This window comes from Protopterus annectens, chromosome 4.part0 (genome assembly GCF_019279795.1).
Source record: "Protopterus annectens isolate FY-2018-M chromosome 4.part0, PAN1.0, whole genome shotgun sequence".
NCBI classification, from domain to species: Eukaryota; Metazoa; Chordata; order Ceratodontiformes; family Protopteridae; genus Protopterus; species Protopterus annectens.
The window spans coordinates 1,844,118,679-1,844,140,144 of record NC_056733.1 but is presented as its reverse complement, the minus strand read 5'-3'; the positions used below and the strand labels follow the sequence as shown (position 1 = coordinate 1,844,140,144).

General features: G+C 40.6%; 1 protein-coding gene across 1 annotated transcript in view; it reads right to left on the bottom strand.

Annotated features, from left to right (window-relative positions):
* Nucleotides 1-21,466, bottom strand: part of GABRB2 (gamma-aminobutyric acid type A receptor subunit beta2) — a 1,614,606-nt gene that overhangs the window by 187,778 nt on the left and 1,405,362 nt on the right. The window contains exon 6 of the mRNA XM_044069527.1: nucleotides 18,069-18,206. Coding sequence (XP_043925462.1) covers nucleotides 18,069-18,206 — 138 coding nt within the window. The remainder of the gene's footprint in view (nucleotides 1-18,068; nucleotides 18,207-21,466) is intronic.

Here is a 21,466-nt window from a genome sequence, read left to right as displayed (position 1 = left end):
GTTTTTGGTAGATTTGCATTTGATTTGCTGGTGCCTGTTAACAGGTAGTAACTGGAGGATGCTCAGGAAAATGCACTAGATATTGACAGATACACTAAGCAAGTTGCAGATATTAAAGGACCACTATGAGAATAAAATGAAAAAAAGGTATTTTTTTAATCATATCATGAAGTTCTACCACAGTTGCCACCTTTACATTCTGCCACTTCTTGACAAATAAGCCACACCTCCTTGTGTAATATAAATGTACTTCCTGCCTCTGGTTGCCATACATCTTTCAAAAAGCCACAGTGAAAAGCATCACTTTCAAATAACGTATACAGCCACTGCAGAGCCAAGGTTAGGTGAAATGGAGCCCTAATTGCATTGTCCATTGAACCACTGGTACACTTCCGAGTTGCCCCCATTATCTCTCCATCCCAGTCCACCCACACCATTTAGATAAAGCAAGAGAGACCTCCAAAGCAGACATCCAAGCAACCTCCACACCCCATCACCAACCATGAAACACATACATCACATAATAAGTGTGCCATGCAATCACAGCCCTTAATGCAAAATAACATAACAAACACACTAGTAATAGGCGACTCTATAGTCAGGCAAACTGATGTCCCACTAACTAGGCTGGACAAGGAGAAGGTTACAGTTAGCTGCCTGTCGGGTACCAGGAACCACCACATAACACAAGCACTCAGGTCACTCAAGAACAAGTACAAATACAACTCTGTCATTGTCCATGTTGGTGCGAATGACCTGAGACGTGCCTCCCTGGACTGCATGAAAAGAGACATGGAAGAGCTCTCTGATCATGTAGCCCAGGCCGGTATGACCCTGACACTGTGTAGCATCCTGTCCTCACCAAGAATGATGCCACAGTATAAAGAAAAAATGATCAATTTCAGCAAAAGTATCTGTCCGCCTGGGATGTCATGCTCGACAAGCCACATTGCTTCGCAAGAGATGGCTTGCACCTGTCACCCTTAGGCTTTTGAATACTGGCCAAGGCTCTTGCCGACCCATAGTGCCTTTTTTAGGCAAGGCTAAAAAGACAAACCCACCACCATAAATAGCACAAGTAACCAAAACCTGAGGGTAATGTTACTCAATGCCAGAAGTCTAAACCTCAAAATGCACACACTCGAGGCACTCCTCAGTATGGAGAACATCGACATCTGTGCAGTAACAGAAACCTGGTTTAAGGCTCCTGAGAGCACCCTAGCACTACCACGCTGTAACTCATACCATACCTTTCGGCCACAGAACCAGGACCGAAACACAAAAGGCGGGGGTGTATCCATATTCCTCAAGGATACCCACACTTCCAGGTTATTGGCGCAGCACAATGCATCAGAGATCATCCATGTGCAACTAACAATGGGCAAAACTGCAATCCAAATTGTAGCTTGCTACAGATCACCCACCATGGCCCAGGACCCCCATTCCACATTTCTGGAGACACTGGGAAATATGAAGGTCCTACCAAACAACTTAATACTGGGTGATTTCAATTACCCAAACATATACTGGGAGAACTACTCAAGTACTAACTCCCTTGCCCAATGCTTCCTAGAATTTATAAACTCAAATGCCCTGGAGCAACTGGACAACACCCCCACCAGAGGGAATAACATATTGGACCTGGTCATCACCAACATGGGCGACCGGTGTTCCACACCGGAGGTCAACCTCTCGCTGGTTAGATCAGATCATAGAGTAATCACTCTGGATATCCACATTCCACCCTCACCCCCAATCAAGGAAGCCACCATGAACAACTTTTCAAAAGCAAACTTCATGTTACTTAAGACCAAGATAGAAAGGTTCATAGCCCCCATGCTAAAGAACAATGCTGTCCAAGCTGCTGAAATCTTACAAAGGCACACTATGAGCACCTGCAAGAATGCATGGATTGTGCTATCCCAAGTAAAACCAAGACTCACTCCTCCAAGAAAAGGAAACCAGTCTGGTGGACCCCTGCCATAAACAAGCTATACAACAGAAGGAGGAAACTAGTACAGAAAAGAGTAAAATCCCAAGAAGGAAAGACATCCCTGATCAGTATCAGCAAGAAACTATGATCCCTCATTAAATCATCCAAGGCTAGTTTCGAAAGAAAAATTGCCAATGACTCCAAATATAACCATGAAGCGTTCTTTAGCTATGTCAAGAACCTAAGTGGAAACTCTCAGATCTGCTCTGAGTTAGTGCAGAATGGCACAAAATACACTGAACCGACTGATATTGCAAACATTCTGGCAGACAGGTTTAGTGCAAACTTCACCCCCCTCTCACTCTCTAAAGGCCCATAACCATACCAGAAGAATGTAGGGCTCTGTCAGTCACCAACACACAAGTTAAAACAGCCCTATCCGAAGCCAAAAACACAGCTTCAGTGGGACCAGACAGTGTCCCAGGCTGTGTCTTACAAGAGCTCCAAAATGAACTAACCCCTCACCTAAACACACTGTTCAAACTCAGCCTCTCTACAGGCTACATACCCACAGAGTGGCCCATAGCAACAGTTATCCTGCTCCAGAAAGGTGGAGCCACAACGGACTTTGGGAACTATTGCCCTATAATCCTGACTAGCCTGGTTTGCAAGGCTATGGAACGCATCATCATGGAACTCATTAACAGAGACATTGGGAACCTCCAAACCTTGGACCCTACCCAGTTAGGCTTTGTTAAGGGCAGATCATGCCTCCTAAACCTGGTGGACTTCTTTGAGATGGTTAACAAGGCATTAGATGAGGGAAAGGAGATCCACACAGCCAATCTAGACCTCGCAAAGGCTTTCAACACCATTCCCCATTCTAGTATTATAGACAAGCTCACCAGCTTGAACATAAACCCCTACATCATGAGATGGGTTGCCAACTGGCTCATGGATAGAACCCACATGGTGAGAGTTGCAGGCTCTATGTCCGACTCTAAACCGGTTACAGGTGGCGTCCCCCAGGGCTCAGTCCTAGGACCCCTCCTGTTCGGTATATACTTCTCAGAGGTACAGGCAAGCATAGGAGGACTATGGCTGACCAAGTTCGCAGATGAATGCAAACTAGGGGCCGTAACTGATTCTCCGGCTGATACAGACACCCTCCAGATGGGTCTCACTGAGACGGATACCTGGTGTCAAAATCATGGCCTCAAGCTAAATGCCAAAAAGTGCATAGTCATTCCCTTTGGAAAAAAACAAAGTACCCACAAACTACCAGATAGGTGGTAGTCCCCTAAATACAGAAAATGTAATAAGGGATCTGGGGACGCAAGTAGATAGCAATCTCTCCTTTGATAATCATATTGCCAAGGTGGTTAGAAAGTCCTTCTATGTGGCCTACCTAATCACAAAAGGGTTCGCATCTAGAACAAAAGAGGTTATTGTGCCTCTCTACTAATCAATCATTAGGCCCATCATAGAATACAATGCCCCATTTGGGATGTACCTTACAAGACACCTGCAACAGCTGGAAAGGCCACAAAAGTACCTCACCAAGAGGATTACTGGCATCAAACAGCTGGCCTCTGCAGCCCAACTCAAGAAACTCCAGCTGTACTCGGTTGCATACCACTTACTCAGAGGTGATATCTGCCTGATATACAAGGCCATGTCCAACCCAGAATTGATGGACATGCTCCAACTAAAAAAAAAAAAATCCCGGAGAGCCACACGCTCTAGAGATATAAACCTCACCACAATGATAAATAGGACATGCTGGAGGGATAGATTCCTATCCCAGAGACTCCCCATGCTTTGGAACAGGATTCCAATATACATCAGGCAGAGCCCCTCACTAACACTCTTCATGAGAAGCCTTGTCTAGTGGATGGGAAGCAGAAAATATACCCCTGGGATCACTGCAGTGGCTCTGCTGGACAGTGACACAGGGAACTAATGGCTCTGCTGGACAGAGGCACAGGGAACTAATCTAAGTGGGTGGCGAAAGCCAACACATTCTGGCTAGGCTTATAAATGCCCTTGGGCAGATAGCCTAGTACTTACCTATGAACCTATTACTTTTTTTCTTATTTTTTCACAGTTTCTCATATTTTTTCCTGCATCCTTTAAATACATCATAACTGGCCAACACTGCACTATAACAACTGTGAAGAAAAAAAAATAATTAAGTTGGAGATCTGGGAACCACTAGGTGCTCAAACCATGAGGTCTTATATGCTTGGAGATGCATTTTAAAGTTTTTTCCTCCAACCTTTTGGTCCAATATTGGCCTGAACAAAATTCATGATTAAAGGAAAAGAAGAAGGCTTAATATTCATACTAGCAAAATAATTACCATTATACTAAGTAGCAGTTTCTCCCAAACTGAGAGACCAAAGGCTTTTGTGGACACTATGGGGGTCTATTTGATATGAGATGCATTTTAAAGCTTTTTTGTCCAACCTATTGATAAGGTATTGACCTGCACAAAATTCATAACATGATGATGATAATGATGTTCATCATGTGGCACTATTTGGGTTTTAAAGGAAAGTAGGTAAAGAATCATGGAGGCTGTTATGCATATTTATTTCTCTAAAAAAACGAAGGCACAGTTTTACTAAGCTTTCATCAGCAATGGAGTGTAGCTGCTTTAGCAAATGTATTTAAGCCTATATTAGTATTTCCAATGCACAGGTGCACTGCATTTTGCTATTTATGTTAACTAACTGTTGAGAATATGCCATAGTTGTTTCTTATGTAGTCAGAGTGTGTCAGGCTAGTTCAGGACTTCCATTTTGCATTAAGGCAGTACCAGGCCAGTCAGCTTAGAGCAAAGAGTCTTAAGAATTCCCAGACTGTTATAGCAGTGTTCTTTAAATTACTGCTAGTTTGCAATAGCTCCATTACTTACACTAACAATGTTATGTGAAGATTTTTCATTTTCTGATCTGCTTTTTTGGTTCATTTTAAGTCTACTTCTGCTTTAGTTAAGATCTTCAAGACTATATTAATAATTATAGTACATAGTTGCAATATATTTTGCTATTTATGTGAACTAAATGTTGGACTTGAACCCTAGTTTCTCTCTTTCTTTTATAGTGACTGTGTCAGGCTAGTTTAGGGCTTGTGTTTGCATTAAGGCAGTTACAGGCCAGTCAGCTCAGAAGTAAGGGTCTAATGTCTTTTTCTCTCCCAATAACAATATTCTGTTTTTAAACCCAGTGTATCAGCTGCTGCTTGCTCCTTATGATGGTTTGGCAACATAATTCTCTCCCTCTCCCAGTTTGTTGGCTGTTGATAATAAGCATATAAACATGACTTTGCAAAGACTTTCCCCTTAAGCCTTTCACTAGGCTAAGCTATTGTTTAAGGGTCTATATCACGTTGTCGAACTCTTAAAAGTTCTAACGTCATATGGTCGACACCATATGGTCAAACTTTTCAAAGTTAGAACATTTCAATGGAGATCTCCATACAGTGTGGAATGGGAAGATTTCCCTTTTCTGCACTGTAGTGCGATCTTGGAGTTGGTATATTTAAAGTGCGTGGGGTGTGGGTGGAGCAGCCCCCCCACATGCGGGGGTGCAGGGGGGCTTGTCCTCCTGCTTAAATCATTCAGATAGGTTTTTTTCTTTGGTTCATTTTTTAATTACATTTTCGAACTTTTAAAAGTTCGATCATATGATGTCGACCATATGACATTTAAACTTCTAAAAGTTTGATTATATAATTTAGACGTGTGAGCCAGTTTGCAACCCTCCTAATGATATAGGGGTTGATCCCTAGCTTAGTGAGTTTTTCTATGATTCCTGGGTGGGGAATGGTATCAAAGGCCTTGGCCAGATCAATTTAGGCCGTATGAACCACCTTGCCTTCATCCACAGCTCTGGTGACTGACTCAAAGAAGTCAACCAGGTTGAGGAGGCATGATCTACCCTTCACAAAACCAAACTGTGTGGGATACAGAGTTTGGAGGTTCCCTATATCTTTGTTTATTAGGTCCACAATGATGCATTCCATAGCTCTGCATACCAGACTTGTCAGGCTAATGGAGTGATAGTTCCCAGGGTCTGTAGTCACTCCTCCTTTGTGGAGAGGGATGACTGTAGCAGTGCACCATTTGGTAAAGACAAAGCTTGAGGTGAGGCTGTGATTGAACAGGGCACACAGGTGAGGTGTAAGTTCACTCTGTAGTTCATGTAGAACAGAGCCAGGGATATTCTCAGGTCCCATAGAAGCTGTATTCTTGGCCCTGGACAGTGCTGTTTTAACCTGTGCAGCAGTAATACTGGGTGCCTGGCAATCTACTGGTATTATGATTGGTCCTTTGGTGGGGAGAGAGGGGTAAAGTTGGCACTGAATCTGTTGGGCAGTATACTGACAATATCAGTTGGCTCGGTATAGGCGGTACCATTGTGCAACAGCTCCGAGCAAATCTGGGTATTGCCATGGAGATTCTTTACATAACTATAGAAGGCCTTGTGGTTGTCTATACTATCTGCTGCAATTCTGTTTTCATAGCTAGCTTTAGAGGATTTGATGAGGGTTCTCAACATTTTGTTGACGCTGATAAGGGAGTTTTTCCAGTCTTGGGACTTCACCTTATTTCTCATCAGTTTCCTCCTTCTGTTGTAGAGTTTGTTTATGGCAGGAGATCACCAGATTGGCTTTCTTTTTTTGGAGGAGAGTGTCTTAGTTCTATTGGGTATGGTGAGATCCATGCATTTGTGTACGTGTTTGTACAAGGTATTAGTTAGTGTATGATTCGATGGTCATGCAACTGTTCTCCAATTGCATGGCTGTCGTGAAGTTAGCCACCGCTGTTTTTGGGAGCCCAAAGTTAGCTTTGGAGAAGTTTTTCATGGTGGTTACCTTTGCAGGGGGTGGAGGGTGGGAGGGATGTGGATTTCTAAAGTGATTAATTTGTGTTTGGATCTAACCAGGGAGGAGATGACTATTGGTACAGAGCAACGGACACCCTTGTTAGTAATGACCTGGTCAAGGATGTTGTTACCTCTAGTGGGGGTAAGAATGAGCTGGTCCAGGCCATTGGAATTAATGAATTCCAGGAAACATTGGGCAAGTGTATTGGTACATGAGTAGTTTTCCCAGTTAATGGAGGAGTAATTGAAGTCATCCAGTATGAGAGTGTTAGGTTGGACCCTAATATTCTCCAGTGTGCTTAGGAATGTGGATTGTGAGACCTGGGTTATGGTTGGGGACCTATAGCAGGCTACGACCTGAATTAATATCTTACCCAATGTTAGCTGCACCTGAAGTATCTCTGATGCATCATGTAGGGCTACCAGTTTGGAGGTGTGCTCATCCTTTATGAATATGGAAACACCACTGACTTTGGAGCTTCGGTCCAAGTTCTGGGGCCGAAAGGTATGGAATGAGTTATAGCCTGGTAGTGCAGGGGTGCTATCTGTTGCCTTGAACCAGGTCTCTCTAACAGCACAAATGTCGATGTTCTCCATTTTAAGGAGTGCTTCGTGTGAGTGCATTTTGAGATTTAGACTTCTAACGTTGAGCAGCATGACCCTCAGATTGCATTTGTTTGTAGCTGTTATGGTGGTAATTTGGTCTTTGGAACATCACATAAAAAAGGCACTACAGGGATAGCAAGAGCCTTGGCCAATATCCAGAAGCCCATGCATGACAGATGCAGGCCATCTCTGGCAAACAATCTAGGTCTGTCAATCATGTCATCCCAGGAAGACAGATACTGGATCCCCTTAGTATGACACCAGAAACTTAGCCAATTGTTGAAATCAATCATTTTCTGCTTGTACTGTGCTATCATTTTGGATGATGGTAGGAGGCTGCTTAGGGATAGAGTCATACCCATCTGGGCTACATAATCTGAAAACTCCTCCATGTCTCTTTTCATGTAGTCTAGGGAGGTATGTCTCAGGTCATTCACACCCACATGTACAATGATAGAGTCATATTTGTACCTGTTGTTGAGGAACCTGAGTGCATGTGTTATGTGGTGGATCCTGGCACCTGACTGGCAGCTGATTGCTACTTTCTCCTTATTCAGCCTTGTGAGTGGGACATCAGTGTGCCTCACTATCGAGTCACCTATGACTAGTGTGTTGGGCATGCTGTTTTGCCTTAGGGGCTTTGGTTGAGTGGCACACTATTTAGGAGAGTTATGTGTCTCATGATTAGTGTTGTGTTGTGGTGGTCGAGTGCATTTCTGCCTTGGAGGTCTCTGCTGTTGAGTAGATTTTTCTTGAGAGCCTCCGTGAAGGTGGTTGTGTGGTTTGTGTTTTTATGTGAAGGCAGTGCTGGTGTGTGTGTTCTAGAGGGCTATGTGTTCCATGTGGTGTGGTACAAGTGTTGACCTTCTCCACTTGACCAGCTATTCCAGTCTTGGCTGCAGAGTGAATGGCTTGCAATGTGGATATATAAGTGCATCTCTCACAAGACTGAGTGTTGGGAGGTAAGAGGAGAGGGTTGTCAGTGTACATGAGACAGTTACTACATTGCCTCAGGATGCCCAAGCTCACCAAGTTAGTAGGAGAAAGCACAGGGAACTGATCTTTAGACATGCCTGGAGGGGTGCACATTATTAATAAGTACTGGAGCTGTTTCCTTGTAGAACATTTAGTGCTAGTAGCACTGTTGTGTGCTACAATAATTGCTACAAGAAGTCTGGTAAAGTGCTAGACTAATAAGCTAGTAAAAGTGCAAGAGGGCAGAGAACTAGCAGATCTAAGGAAAAAATTGAAGAGCACCACTCAGAAGCTTACAAAAAGTCCTGCATACAGCAATTCTGTACCTAGACTACACTAGTTCCAGGAAAGGTTCATAGGTTCATAAGTAGGTACTAGACTATCAGCCCAAGGGCCTACGTAAGCCTAGCCAACAAGGTTCCCTGGCTTACCCCACCCAAGAAAGTTATTTTCCTGTGCCACTTTTGAGCAGAGACACAGAAGTGATTCCCGGGGTGTATTTCCTATTTCTCATCCACTCGTCAAGATTTTTCTTGAAGAGTGCTAAAGAAGAACTTTGCTTGACATAGATGGGTAGCCTGTTCCAGAGTATGGGAAGTCTCGGGGCAGGAATCTATCCCTCCAGCATGTACTGTTTATTGTGGTGACAAGGTTTAGGTCCCTAGAGCATGTAGCTCAGAGGGATTGGAATTTATTTAGGTGTAGCATGTCCGACAGCTCTGGGTTTGACATAGCTTTATATGTTAGGCAGGGATCACCGCGGAGTAGGCAATATGCTACGAAGTAAAGCTGGAGTTTTTTGAGGCGGTCAGTGTAGGGCATTTGTTTGAGGCCAGTAATCCTCTTTGTGACGTACTTCTGTGGCCTTTCCAGCTGCTGCAGATGTCTTGTGAGGTACATTCCAAAAGGGGCATTGTACTCTATAATGGGTCTAATGAGTATTGCGTAGAGGGGAACAACGACCTCTTTTTTCCTAGATGAGAACTCTTTTATGATGAGGTGTGCCATATAGAAGAACTTCCTGACTACTGTGGCAATGTGACTATCAAAGGAGAGACTACTGTCCACCTGGGTCCCAAGGTCTCTCATCACACATTTGGTGTTAAGTAGATTGCTGCCTATGTGGTAGTTCATGGGTACAGAGTTTTTACCAAAGGGGATGACACTACACTTTTTGGCATTGAGCTTGAGGCCATGGCTCTGACACCAGGCATCTGTCTCAGCAAGGCCCTTCTGTAGGATGTCTACATCATTTGGGGACTTGACTATGGCTCCTAGTTTTCAGTCATCTGCAAACTTCGTTAGCCAGAGGCCTTCTGTGTTAGCCTGTACTTCAGAGAAGTAGATATCAAACAGGAGAGGTCCTAGGACGGACCCCTGTGGTACTCCACTTGTCACTGCTTTGAGGTCAGATTTGGAGTCTGCAACTTTTACAGTGTGGGTTATGTCAGTGAGCCAGTTGGCAACCCATCCTGTGATGTAGGGAGTTATACCTAGTTTAGTGAGTTTAGCTATAATTCCAGAATGGGGAATGGTGTCGAAAGCCTTGGCGAGGTCAAGATAGGCTGTGTGAACCACCTTACCCTCATCTACAGCTTTGGTGACTGCCTCAAAGAAGTCGATCAGGTTCAGGAGGCATGATATGCCTTTCACAAACCCGAGCTGGGTGGGATCCAGAATTTGGAGGTTACCAATTTCTTTGTTTATGAATTCCATGATGATATCTTCCATGGCCTTGCAGACTAGGTTCGTCAGGCTAATAGGTCAATAGTTCCCAGGATCATGGTGGCTCCCCCTTTGTGGAGTGGGATAACTGTTGCTGTGCACCATTCAGTGGGCACAAAGCCTGATACGAGACTATTATTGAACATGATGCTTAAGTGGGGAGCCAGTTCGTTCTGAAGTTCGTGTAAAACGCAGCCTGGGATGTTGTCCAGTCCCATGGATGCTGTGTTTTTGGCTTTAGAGAGTGCAGCTTTTACCTGCGTAGTTGTGATTACAGGGACTCTGCATTCTTCCTGTATAGATATGGGCCCCCTAGGGGGTGATGGGGGGGTGAAGTTAGCACTGAACCTATCTGCCAGGATGTTGGCAATATCAGTTGGTTCTGTAATTTTCATGCCGTTGTGCTGTAACTCAGAGCAGATTTGGGTGTTGCCATCGAGATTCTTGACATAGCTATAGAATGCTTTGTGGTTGTCCTAAGAATTAGTGGTGATTTTGTTTTCGTAGCTAGCTTTGGAGGATCTTATAAGGGATCTCAGCCTCTTACTAAGGCTGACCAGGGAGCTCCTCCACTCATGGGGTTTTGCTCTCTTTTGCAACAGTTTCTTTCTTTTGTTGTACAGCTTGTTTATGGCAGAGGACCACCAAATTGGCTTCCTTTTTTTGGAGGATAGCGTCTTGGTTCTGTTTGGGATAACACAATCCATGCACTCATTTAAGTGCGTATAGAGTGCATTTGTGTAGGATTCAGCAGTTGTAACTCTATTGTCCATCTGCATGGGTGTCATGATGTTCACTACTTCTGTCTTACGAAGCATGAAGTTGGCTTCAGAGAAACATTTTACCATGGTTTCCTTAGTGGGGGTGGGGGCGGGATGTGGATATCAAGAGTGATTAGCTTATGGTCAGATCGGACCAACGAGGAGTTGACTTCATGTGTGGAACACCGGTCACTCATGTTGGTAATGACTATGTCTAGGATATTGTTGCCCCTGGTGGGGGTGTGGATAAGTTGATCCAGGGCACTGGAGTTTATGAATTCCAGAAAATGTTGAGCTAAGGAATTGTTACATGAGTAGTTTTCCCAGTTAATGGTGGGGTAGTTGAAGTCGCCCATTATTAGGGTGTTTGGTTGAATCCTAATATTTTCCAGTACATCAAGAAAAGAGGAGTGGGAATCCTGGGGCATGGTGGGGGATCTGTAGCAAGCTACAATTTGGATTACAGTTTTGCCCAGAGTTAGTTGCACTTGGATAACCTCAGCTGCATTATGCTGAGCAACTAGCCTGGAGGTGTGGATATCCATAATGAATATGGACACACCTACGCCTTTGGTTTGTTACATGGCCGAAAAGTATGGTATGTGTTATAGCCTGGTAGTGCAGGGGTGCTCTCTGGAGCCATGAACCAGGTCTCAGTCACTGCACAGATATCAATGTTCTTCATTTTAAGAAGTGCCTCGAGTGAGTGCATTTTGAGATTTGGACTTCTAGCATTGAGTAGCATTACCCTCAGTTTTTGCTTGCCTGTTCCTGTTACGGTGGTGAATTTGTTATTTGAACCTTGCCTAAAAAGGCACTATAGGGGCAGCAAGAGCCTTAGCCAGTATCCGGAATCCCAGGGGCGACAGGTGCAGGCCATCTGTAGCAAAGCATCGTGGTCTGTCGACCATGTCATCCAAAGCAGACAGATACTGGATCCCCTTAGAATGACACCAGAAGCTTAGCCAATTGTTGAAGTCAATCATTTTGTCCTTGTACTGCAGTATCATTCTGGGTGATGGCAGAATGCTGCTCCAGGCTATGGTCATACCTGCCTGGGCTACAAGATCAGAGAGCTCTTTCATGTCTCTTTTCATGTAATCCAGGAAGGTACATCTCAGGTCATTCACATCAACATGGACAATGACAGAGTCATATTTGTACTTGTTGTGGAGTGACTTGAGTGCGTGGGTTATGTGGCGGATCCTGGCACCTGACAGGCAGCTGATGGTAACCTTCTCCTTGTTTAGCCTGGTGAGTGGGACATCAGTGTGCCTGACTATAAAGTCACCTATGACTAGTGTGTTGGGTACGTTGTTTTGCCTTTTTGGCTGTGGTTGAGTGGCACACTGAGTCTGTGGGCTATGTGTCATTTGGGTTGTGTTGGGGGATGGAGGTTGTTTGCGTTTCTGTTTTGGAGGTCTCTGTTGCTTAGACAAATTATTATTGAGGGCCTCCGCAAATGTTTTTGTGTTACTATTTGTGGATTTTGGTGGTGTAGATTTAGTGAGACTATGTGATGAGTGTGGTGTGGTGCAAATGTTTACCTTCTCCTCATGACAGTCAAGTTCAGTCTTGGTTGGGGAGAGCTTTACCTCCAGTTTGGCTAGATAAGTACATCTCTCACAGTTTGCAGTGCTGGGTGGTAGGAAACAAGTAATTTTTTTTTTTTTTTAGTAGAAAGTGAAGAGACAGAATGGGATAATTCAATATGCAGAAGCTAAAGGGGTGGGCCTTTGCTAAGTTCTCATCATTAACAATAGAATGAGCTGATATAATGTGACTGGGGTGGAGAGGGATTGTTCAGTATCAACTTTATACCAGAGGTGGAAACTCAAAGCCACCAAGACGTAAGACCTCCACAAGAACTGGGTGGGAAAAAACAGGTACAGATTACAGAGATATTAAATCAAAAGTGCAGATGATAATTGAGAATAAACTCCTATCTTTTCTAAATATCACAGCAGGCAGTAAGTCAGTCTCTCTGCAACAACTTGAGCAACAGGTATATCTGATTTAAAACACTAGCTATTTAAGGCACAGAAACAGAAACCAGACCAATTAGCCAAACAATAACAGTTGCAGGAATGCGCTGGCTAGATTAAACCAGTTTTGTTCACTTTCTCACACTAAGAAAACAGGCCTCTATACAAAGGATTTCACAACAAACTGAGGTCAACACTAACAGATATTCAGCTCTATCACACAACAAAAAGGACAGTAAAAAACAGTTGTACAGATTACAGACATATTAAATCAAAAGTGCAGACGATAATTGAGAATAAACTTCTTATCTTTTCTAAATATCACATCAGACAGTAAGCCAGTCTCTCTGCAACAGCTACAGTTTGCTATCCATGTAAGCTGCTAAGCTATGGTGAGATGTGGCAACGCATTTAGTATTGAGGTTCTAGATCTAGTGTGCTGAAATTGATTTTGCAAGTAATAAGACAATGAGATGCTGAGGTATTTATCCATATAAGATTATCAGTGCTGACATGCAATAACAAAGTTCTCACTTCTATACCATTACAGACCTTTGCCTTTTTGTCAATAGTATCTAATCATAATTAAGAGGACATGCATATCGCATGTTTTTTTTTTCATACTTTAAAATTCTTCTTCTAATATCCTGAAAGCTTGAACACCCTTCTTCTTGAAGCTCTACTTGCAGTTTAGTTAACATCTTTTGTTATATGTGATGCACATTTCCACAGCACTCTGGCTTTAGCTCTCAGAACAGAAGTTAATACAGCTGCTAATCACTTACACTGCAAATATGTTATTGAGGGCTGAAGGCAAATAGAAGTTAGAGTGCTGAGGTATAACATAACAAAAAATTATTTATTAATTAAATAAAATAACCTGCCTTTTCATTCTTGTAATTATTCTTACTAAGTTTTACATATTTAATGGCTAAATGACTCACATACTGTTAAAGCCTATTTATATGTAATAGTGTGAAGGAGAAGGAGGAAGAGGAGGCATAAAATTATACAAAATGGAAGAGTTCACAAAATGAAGAAAACAAAGGGAATGTTAAATGGTAGCAGAACTGCAATGAGTCATAAACCACATCTAACAACTGCAAAATATAGCTGTAGAGGCTAAACATGCAGAGAGCCCAGATTTGTGTGATTCAGAAAAGTGAACACATACATACTGATTGCATTCTGAATCACATGGACATAGTTTTAGAGTATAGTGCACATTGAAATGATAGGGTATATATAAGAGCTACAATGAACATCATTAATTCTAACAGCATTCCACATACTGATCTAGGAAACTCACAAGAAAACATGTCATATACCACTGCAGTACTCTGCCTCTTCCCACATAATGGTGCACTAACCCAGTCCCCAGCAGTAAATGTAGTCGCTGTTAGTTAAAGGGTCATGTATGGAGCCTTAGGAAAAAATGGTGCACAGAATACAGCGGAAAGGTCTGCTGTTTGTATATATATGCCCCATCTGCACAGAATCAAAAATACCTGTGCAATGCTGTTTGCAAAATTTGAATGACCCTGCTATTTAAGTATGGTAATTACTTAGCTTGATGTGATAAAAATGAAACTGTCAATAATTTAACTGACTAGATTTATCACAGTTTTGTTTTCACATTAAAATGTCTTACAGCTTTCAAAAGGTGTCCAAATGTTTTAAGCACTGTTTTGTGGTGGATGCTTTGTATGGCAGAGGACAACAGGAGTCTAAGATGAATGACAAACTTTGTTACTGATTCATAGCTCCATAGTAAATACTAGGCAAGCTGCCATTGTAGGCCATTTTAAGCCTAACCTGTCCCATTTGGTTAGAGACTTTTTTCAGGTTGATAATTATATATTACCACAATGAGAATACCTGGGATCTAACCATTGATAATTTATGGGAACCTATGCAAACAAGAAAGCATTTAGGAGCTGCCTCTGTCCATTATTAGTACAGGGTGCAGTCCTGGAGTAAATTGTCTTGCTTCTCATCCATAGGTCTATGTTATGCCTGATTATAGATAGGGTTGAACTTTGTTTTATTTGGATGGGGTGTCTGTTTCACAGCAGAGGTATCCTCTGCAACAGATACATGTGCCAACAAGACAGTCTGATGTTGCAGAAGAGCTTTAGATCCTAAACCAAGTATGTATGATGCCATTTGACTTGCTGTTGTGCAGGAATCTATCAGTATTGGGTCCGAGGATGCCTTATATGCCAGACACAGGTCACTCTTGGGAGGTTGGGAGGGTGGCCTATTGGGTAAGGTGTTTGCCTTACAAACAAAAACTACAGGGTTTGAGTCTCCCAAGGGATAATTGGCTAGGCTTAAAATGGCTCACAAGGGCAGTTAGCCTAGTACTGATCTATGAACCTATTAACAGTCTGTAGGATACAAGGTATACTGACAGGGGTTTGAATCAGTCTATGTGGGGCTTCTTGTTTAGGTGTTGTACCTTTTTAATAAGGTATCTCTGTGTTATGTATCTTTTTTAAATCTGAAAGCTGCATAGCATGCTTATCTTTATACTGTTTTGGAGCATAATCAGCACATGTGCACTATGTATGTGCGTGTGTGTGTGTGTGTGTGTGTGTGTGTGTGTGTGTGTGTGTGTGTGTGTGTGTGTGTGTGTGTGTGTGTGTGGTGTGTGTGTGTGTGTATGTGTGCGCGCGCACGCGCGTGTTATATACAAATATGGGCATGACAAACGATAAAATAAAAACTAGTATCTGGTATATTGTGAAGATATTATTTGTTTTACTAGCCTCCTAAACTTGCAGTAATTATTATTCTTTCTAAAAACTATAGTAAATGTTTACATAATGAATATGCACATCTTGAGCAGGCTCTGCCTCATGTCGTCTGAATGAACACTGCATTGCAAAACACTGACACAAAGACCTTTGGCAAATGTTCTGAAAAAATGATAAAATAAGTACTATTCTCAATTACACATCTTGCAGATATTATTATTCATCTACATTGAATCAACACTAAATCACTGCACCATGAATAAAAAAATCTCTCAGGTCAGACATGTACATTGCAGACTTTAAAAGAAAATAAAAAAAAAATAATTGTGTTTGTAGACAGGAGTCTTCAAGTCTCATATCCATGAAGCTCTAAATGTACTAACACCAAGACTATGCAACTGTGTGAGTAGGCAGAAACTTCCTTACCGCCCTGTGTCTGTGATTTTTACCCTTCATAGTCATACACTGAAAATGGGAGACAAGAAAAAAGGAACAGACTTCTCTCATGATGACAGAGGTTGTTGCATTCATTCCCAAATATTTTATCTATATCTATGATCACTTACAATCTAAGGCCATACTATGACCAAACTGAATACTGCCATCCGTTCTGCAGCATACTGAACTAGCTGCAGTTTGTTACAATATGATTAAGTGTGTGTATGTGTAATATCAGAGAAACACACCCTTTATATTGTTATAGTCAGTAACTGACACTGTTATTACAGAAATCCTGTTTTTGAAGTAACTGAGTAACATTCAAGCTGTCTATATACCTTGTTTGGAAAAAACACAACTCTGTTTTTATACAAATGTCAATCTTTCATCAAGTAAATTAAGGTTCAGCTTCTCCCTTTTAGGCTCTCCCTTTTAGGCTAAATCTAAATGACATACTTTCCTTCAAGTCTGGGATAAGGCTAACCTGTATAGAAATATGGTCATGCAGAAGAACTGAGCAAAGAACAATGCCTTCAATGGATGGTATGGCTGCTGAACATAGTTGAAATCCACTGTCTACTAGAACTTCCAAATGATATATTTTAATTTTAAGTAAAGACAAGTTGTATGATTGTTCCAGTGAACATGCTTATCATTGGCAACTGTGCACTATCTCCAGCTCCAGATTTTATGAAAACAAACAGCTAATTGTCCTGAAAGGTATGGATTAAGCAAGCTGTAACATTCCCAGGACAAATTAAAATCATAGGTTTATGTATCAGGTTATCTGAATCAATTAATTGCTAATGACGTCATTCATGACAATGGTTCATTAGACATGGTCAACATGCACACAGCAACATTTTGATAAAAATAAAAGTAGACAATAGCAGACATATATATTTATTTCCAATACTGACAAATCTGAAAAGCAAGAGCGAAACTGAAAATTATCACTTCATGAAAATTAGTAATAATAACAGTACTACTCACTGAAAAAATGTAGAAAATAACAATTAGACTTGCATTTTATGAGCAAAAGAAGAAGTTTGGTTTTATAATTCTTTAACTATAAATTCATAAAAGCAACATTTTAATTAGCGACCTCCAATATCTTTAAACCCGAATCCATGTTATCAGTGGAGGGCAGGTATACAGAACCAGCTAAACCGTAACTGAGTTCTTCTTAGCATAAAACGTTTAGGGTTGACATTCATATATGAGTACATGCCACTAATATTTCACAGTTCACTACATGTATCACTCACAGCCAAGATGACATGTAGATCACAATGTTTTAGAAGTGCCTTCTCCTTTGTATGGCTGTTAATTAGCCATACATAATGCAATATTTGTCTACAAATCTCATTCTAGATATTCACTTTTGAACGTCTGTCAAAAATCCATGGGTATTATACAAAACTCATTTTGTGACTTGCAAAAAATAATGAGCTAAATTCAGTACATTTTTAGACCAAGTCAGACGTGTACACTTGCAATCAGACAAAAAGCCCTGACAATGAAAGTACCACTCTGGCTATATCAAGCTAATGATGAGAAGAAGGTATACAAGGGCAATTGTGCAGTTACCACTTCCATGTTTAAAAGGGAAAGTGCACAAACAACAAAGGAAAAGGAAACGTGAGACAAAAGATATTCTGTTACTTGCTGTAGTTGTTATTTTCATCAAAGACAAACACAACATGTTATCTTGTGCAAACCAAGACTGACTTTACTTACTATGGTTAGATTTATGTTGAACAAAAGGTAACACATGACTAACAACTGAATTACTTTTCAGAGATTCCATAAAACATTGGCTTGTTCTATAAATTAACAGGAGATTTTAACTTTTGTATCTCTAACTTCATTTGAAGTAGTACTGAAGAACAATCAGAAGCTCAGAAAGCTAGTTTTACTACTCCAGACTGCAAATAAATGACAGAGATAAACATTTAGTTCAATGACATAATTAAAACATTGTCATAACAGACCTGTGGAGAAGACTACATTCTTGGAGATAAGGTCATATCCCACAATGGAAAACTGGGGCAGCTCTATCTTGTCCACTCCTGTTACTGCTTTGTCACCACCTTTCCAGTAGAATTCAATATCATCTGTAGTATAACCATCTGTAAATGAATGGGAAATATTCTGTTAGGAACAGAAAATAAATCACTGAAATTGAGATGCACTAAGATGGAAACATCTATATCTATATCATGTCTATATTTATATATCTAAATCTATACATACATTTTTAATTGAATACAATAATATAACCCACTGCACTTAAAACAGCAGTATCTCTGTACTGAATTATAATAAAAGCATACATTCATCAAAATGGTAATAGCATCACCTGTTTTCACGGAGCTTGTTGATCAAACCAGGAAGAAATATGGAAAATAAACTGGTGAAATGTTGCCATTAAGATGTACATGTCTAATTAGACCACATATATTTGCACAGTAAACTGGTGTGATTTACATTTCTTCTCAGTAACTTAAACAAAAATAACAACACTAGTTATTGTACTGGCAGTTGTTCTCACAGTTCAGGAATATGATAATGACAGACATAGGTCTAGAAGTTGCTAGATTAAGGATGCATAATGATTTGATCGTTGTAGATTATCATCAAAGAACAGTCAGTATTAATAGTGACACTATATGATGGTTGGAGTAAGGAGGGTACCCTGTACTCCAAGACTGCACAATCTTAAACTTTATTTAGAGATGCAGGACAGTCAGGGAAATGCATGAGAGTATGTGTGTGTATTTGTGTGGTTGCTTGTGTGTAGCATTTGTTTAAGTCAACATTGTAAGTTATTGACTTTTGTCTTTCATTTGAAGTTCACTTTAATTCTATACATAGCTACTATTAGTTCATCCAGTGACATTACCACACTGTCAGTCTTTCGTGCCTTCATCCTCGCTCTTTCCAGCCTAACATATTTTCCTCCTTTCCTTATTTCAGTATGTACATAATCTAGACTTTCTTTCCGTTTTATGACTTCCTACGTCTGTGTCTTCTTTCCTTCTTTCTGACATATATCTAAAGAAACCTCTGTTAATCATTTAGCTGTCTTCTGCCAATTTACCTTGATCATACACCTTGGCTGCTTTCACTTGTCTATTACCATCATGTTAGCTTTGCTGTGGTGTGCCTTTTCCAACTACACACCCCTTCCTTCCCAACGATTGTGCAGCCTGTCTTCTGCGTTAATTCCCCACAGTGTCTACCTTTGTATCCACTCTGATTGTCTCGTGTCTTGTCCTCTCCACATAACCTTGTCTATGCCTGGCAAACTCCATCCCAAACCAATTCCAACAGACAGTTTACTCACTCGGTTTGTTTTCAGTCCCCAGCTCATTACCGACAACCTTGCCTAACTTATCGGAACTTTAAATTATGTGACTGTTCAGCAGATGGTGCTTTTACATTTTGTATGACCTACACAACAGTGTTTTACATGTGGGTTTACAAGGGTTTTATATCTTTAAATATTTTTAAATATTTATTTTTTGTTGACAAGTTTTTACAAACTGTAAATAATGTGTTTTTTACAAGATTCCTGCTTGACCAACAAATGATTTTCCATGCACTTCTGTACTTATTGTGTTTCATTGTTTTGTGTATATAGTTTTTTTGCACGGTTTTTAAAAGTATAGCAGTTTGTTAATTGATTAATTGGGGATGTTTCTGTATATAAAGGGGTTTCAGAAGTTGGTATGCTCATCTGAAGAAGTTTTTGTGATGGAAATGCGGTGATACAGTTAATGCATTCTGGATGTGCTTTACGGGTATTTTTTAATATTGAGTGCAATCAATAAAACAGTGGATTTTACTCTTGTGAACCTTCCAGTGCCTTATTTTTGCTTATCGGAATATACTTCTTAAATTTCAAACCAAGGACATTGTCCTTGTGTTCTTACAATTTCCTCTTCCTAAGCCATGCAGTTGCATGGTCCCTGCTGACTAATTGTAGTTTCACCTAGATATCTCTTACCTTCTTGATTAGGACTACATCCTTAATTCTGTTCTATTGGTACAGTCCACTTGCTGCATGAATCACTAACTGTTCAAGGCCTCAATCATGTCTTCTCTCTATCATGGAGTTTGGAATCTTCTTGACTGACTCTTTTTTTTTTTTTCCAGATTTATATTTCCTATGGCAATAACTCTTTTCCTCCTCCAATTCTTCTTTTTTTAAATTTTATTTAAATTAGTTAGCTGGGATAGTGCATCGATCCACCTATACATACATCAGGCTCTAACAAGGAAATATGCAGAGAAAATAACACACATTGTGGAAGCAATTGAAACAGAGAATAAAATAAAATAATTGCAAGTCATGCAGGGACGTTTGGTATAGAATAAACGAATGAGATGCAAATGCTTCAAACTAGCTAGTATCAACAGAAACAGTACTTGGAGAAAAAGTTGTCATGGTCTCTTCTAGTCTCTCACTCTGTTTTGCTTCACTGTGGGGGCAATGTGGAGTACTGATACTCCCTCCCTTTGCCTTATCTGAAAGAACACTTACACTGAGCCCTGAATTTTCAACGTGTATGGCAACAATAGTTATCTCCTATCTCAGAGGCATAGACTTTAATGTGTAATTTACACTTCAGCTTGCTGTGGCTGTCAGTTAAAGTATTCCTAGTTATTTTGAGTAATAATTTATGCATGGCTTACTTCAGCTGTGATCTAGTTCTCTATACTGAACTTCACTGTCTTCATGGGACTAGGAATAACATGTATTCCTTTCTTTTTTTTTTTTTTCGTTTTTTTTTTGGTTTGTTTTTTGGGGTTTTTTATGCTCTGAACCACAGATGACAGAATTCTGCATAATTGTTTTCTTTTATCCAAATATTTTTTGGGGGAACTGCATTGCATCTCTTACACCTTATTTTGTTTCCCATTGTAAGGTTTTCAAGCATTTGTTTTCTCATTTCACTGGAAACTGGTGCTGTATCAGCTTATTTCTTCCATAAGAGAAAAAATAAAGCTGATTTTTTTTTTTTACTAATGATTTGTGTTCAGGCCAGCCTCTAACTGGAACAAGTTTTAGTAATGGTATTTTTAAGTCAATGTCACTGCAGCTATGGAGTTCTTTTACTTTTCTGTTATGTCGCTGATAAGTGAACTGATAAGCAAAGACTCTAGAGCTAAAAATTCTTCATTTTTCTCTGGTTAATATGTTGTACTGTACTTGCATGTTATGCATAGATCCTTGCCTGGTTTACATTTCACTTTCAAGTAATTTGTATTGCAATTATGTAATACCACTTATTATCTCAGCAATACCTTCTGGAGAAAAACAAATCTGAACAAGCTTTGCAAGGGTCTGTGGTCTGTATCTATTTGGACGTCTACACCACAATTA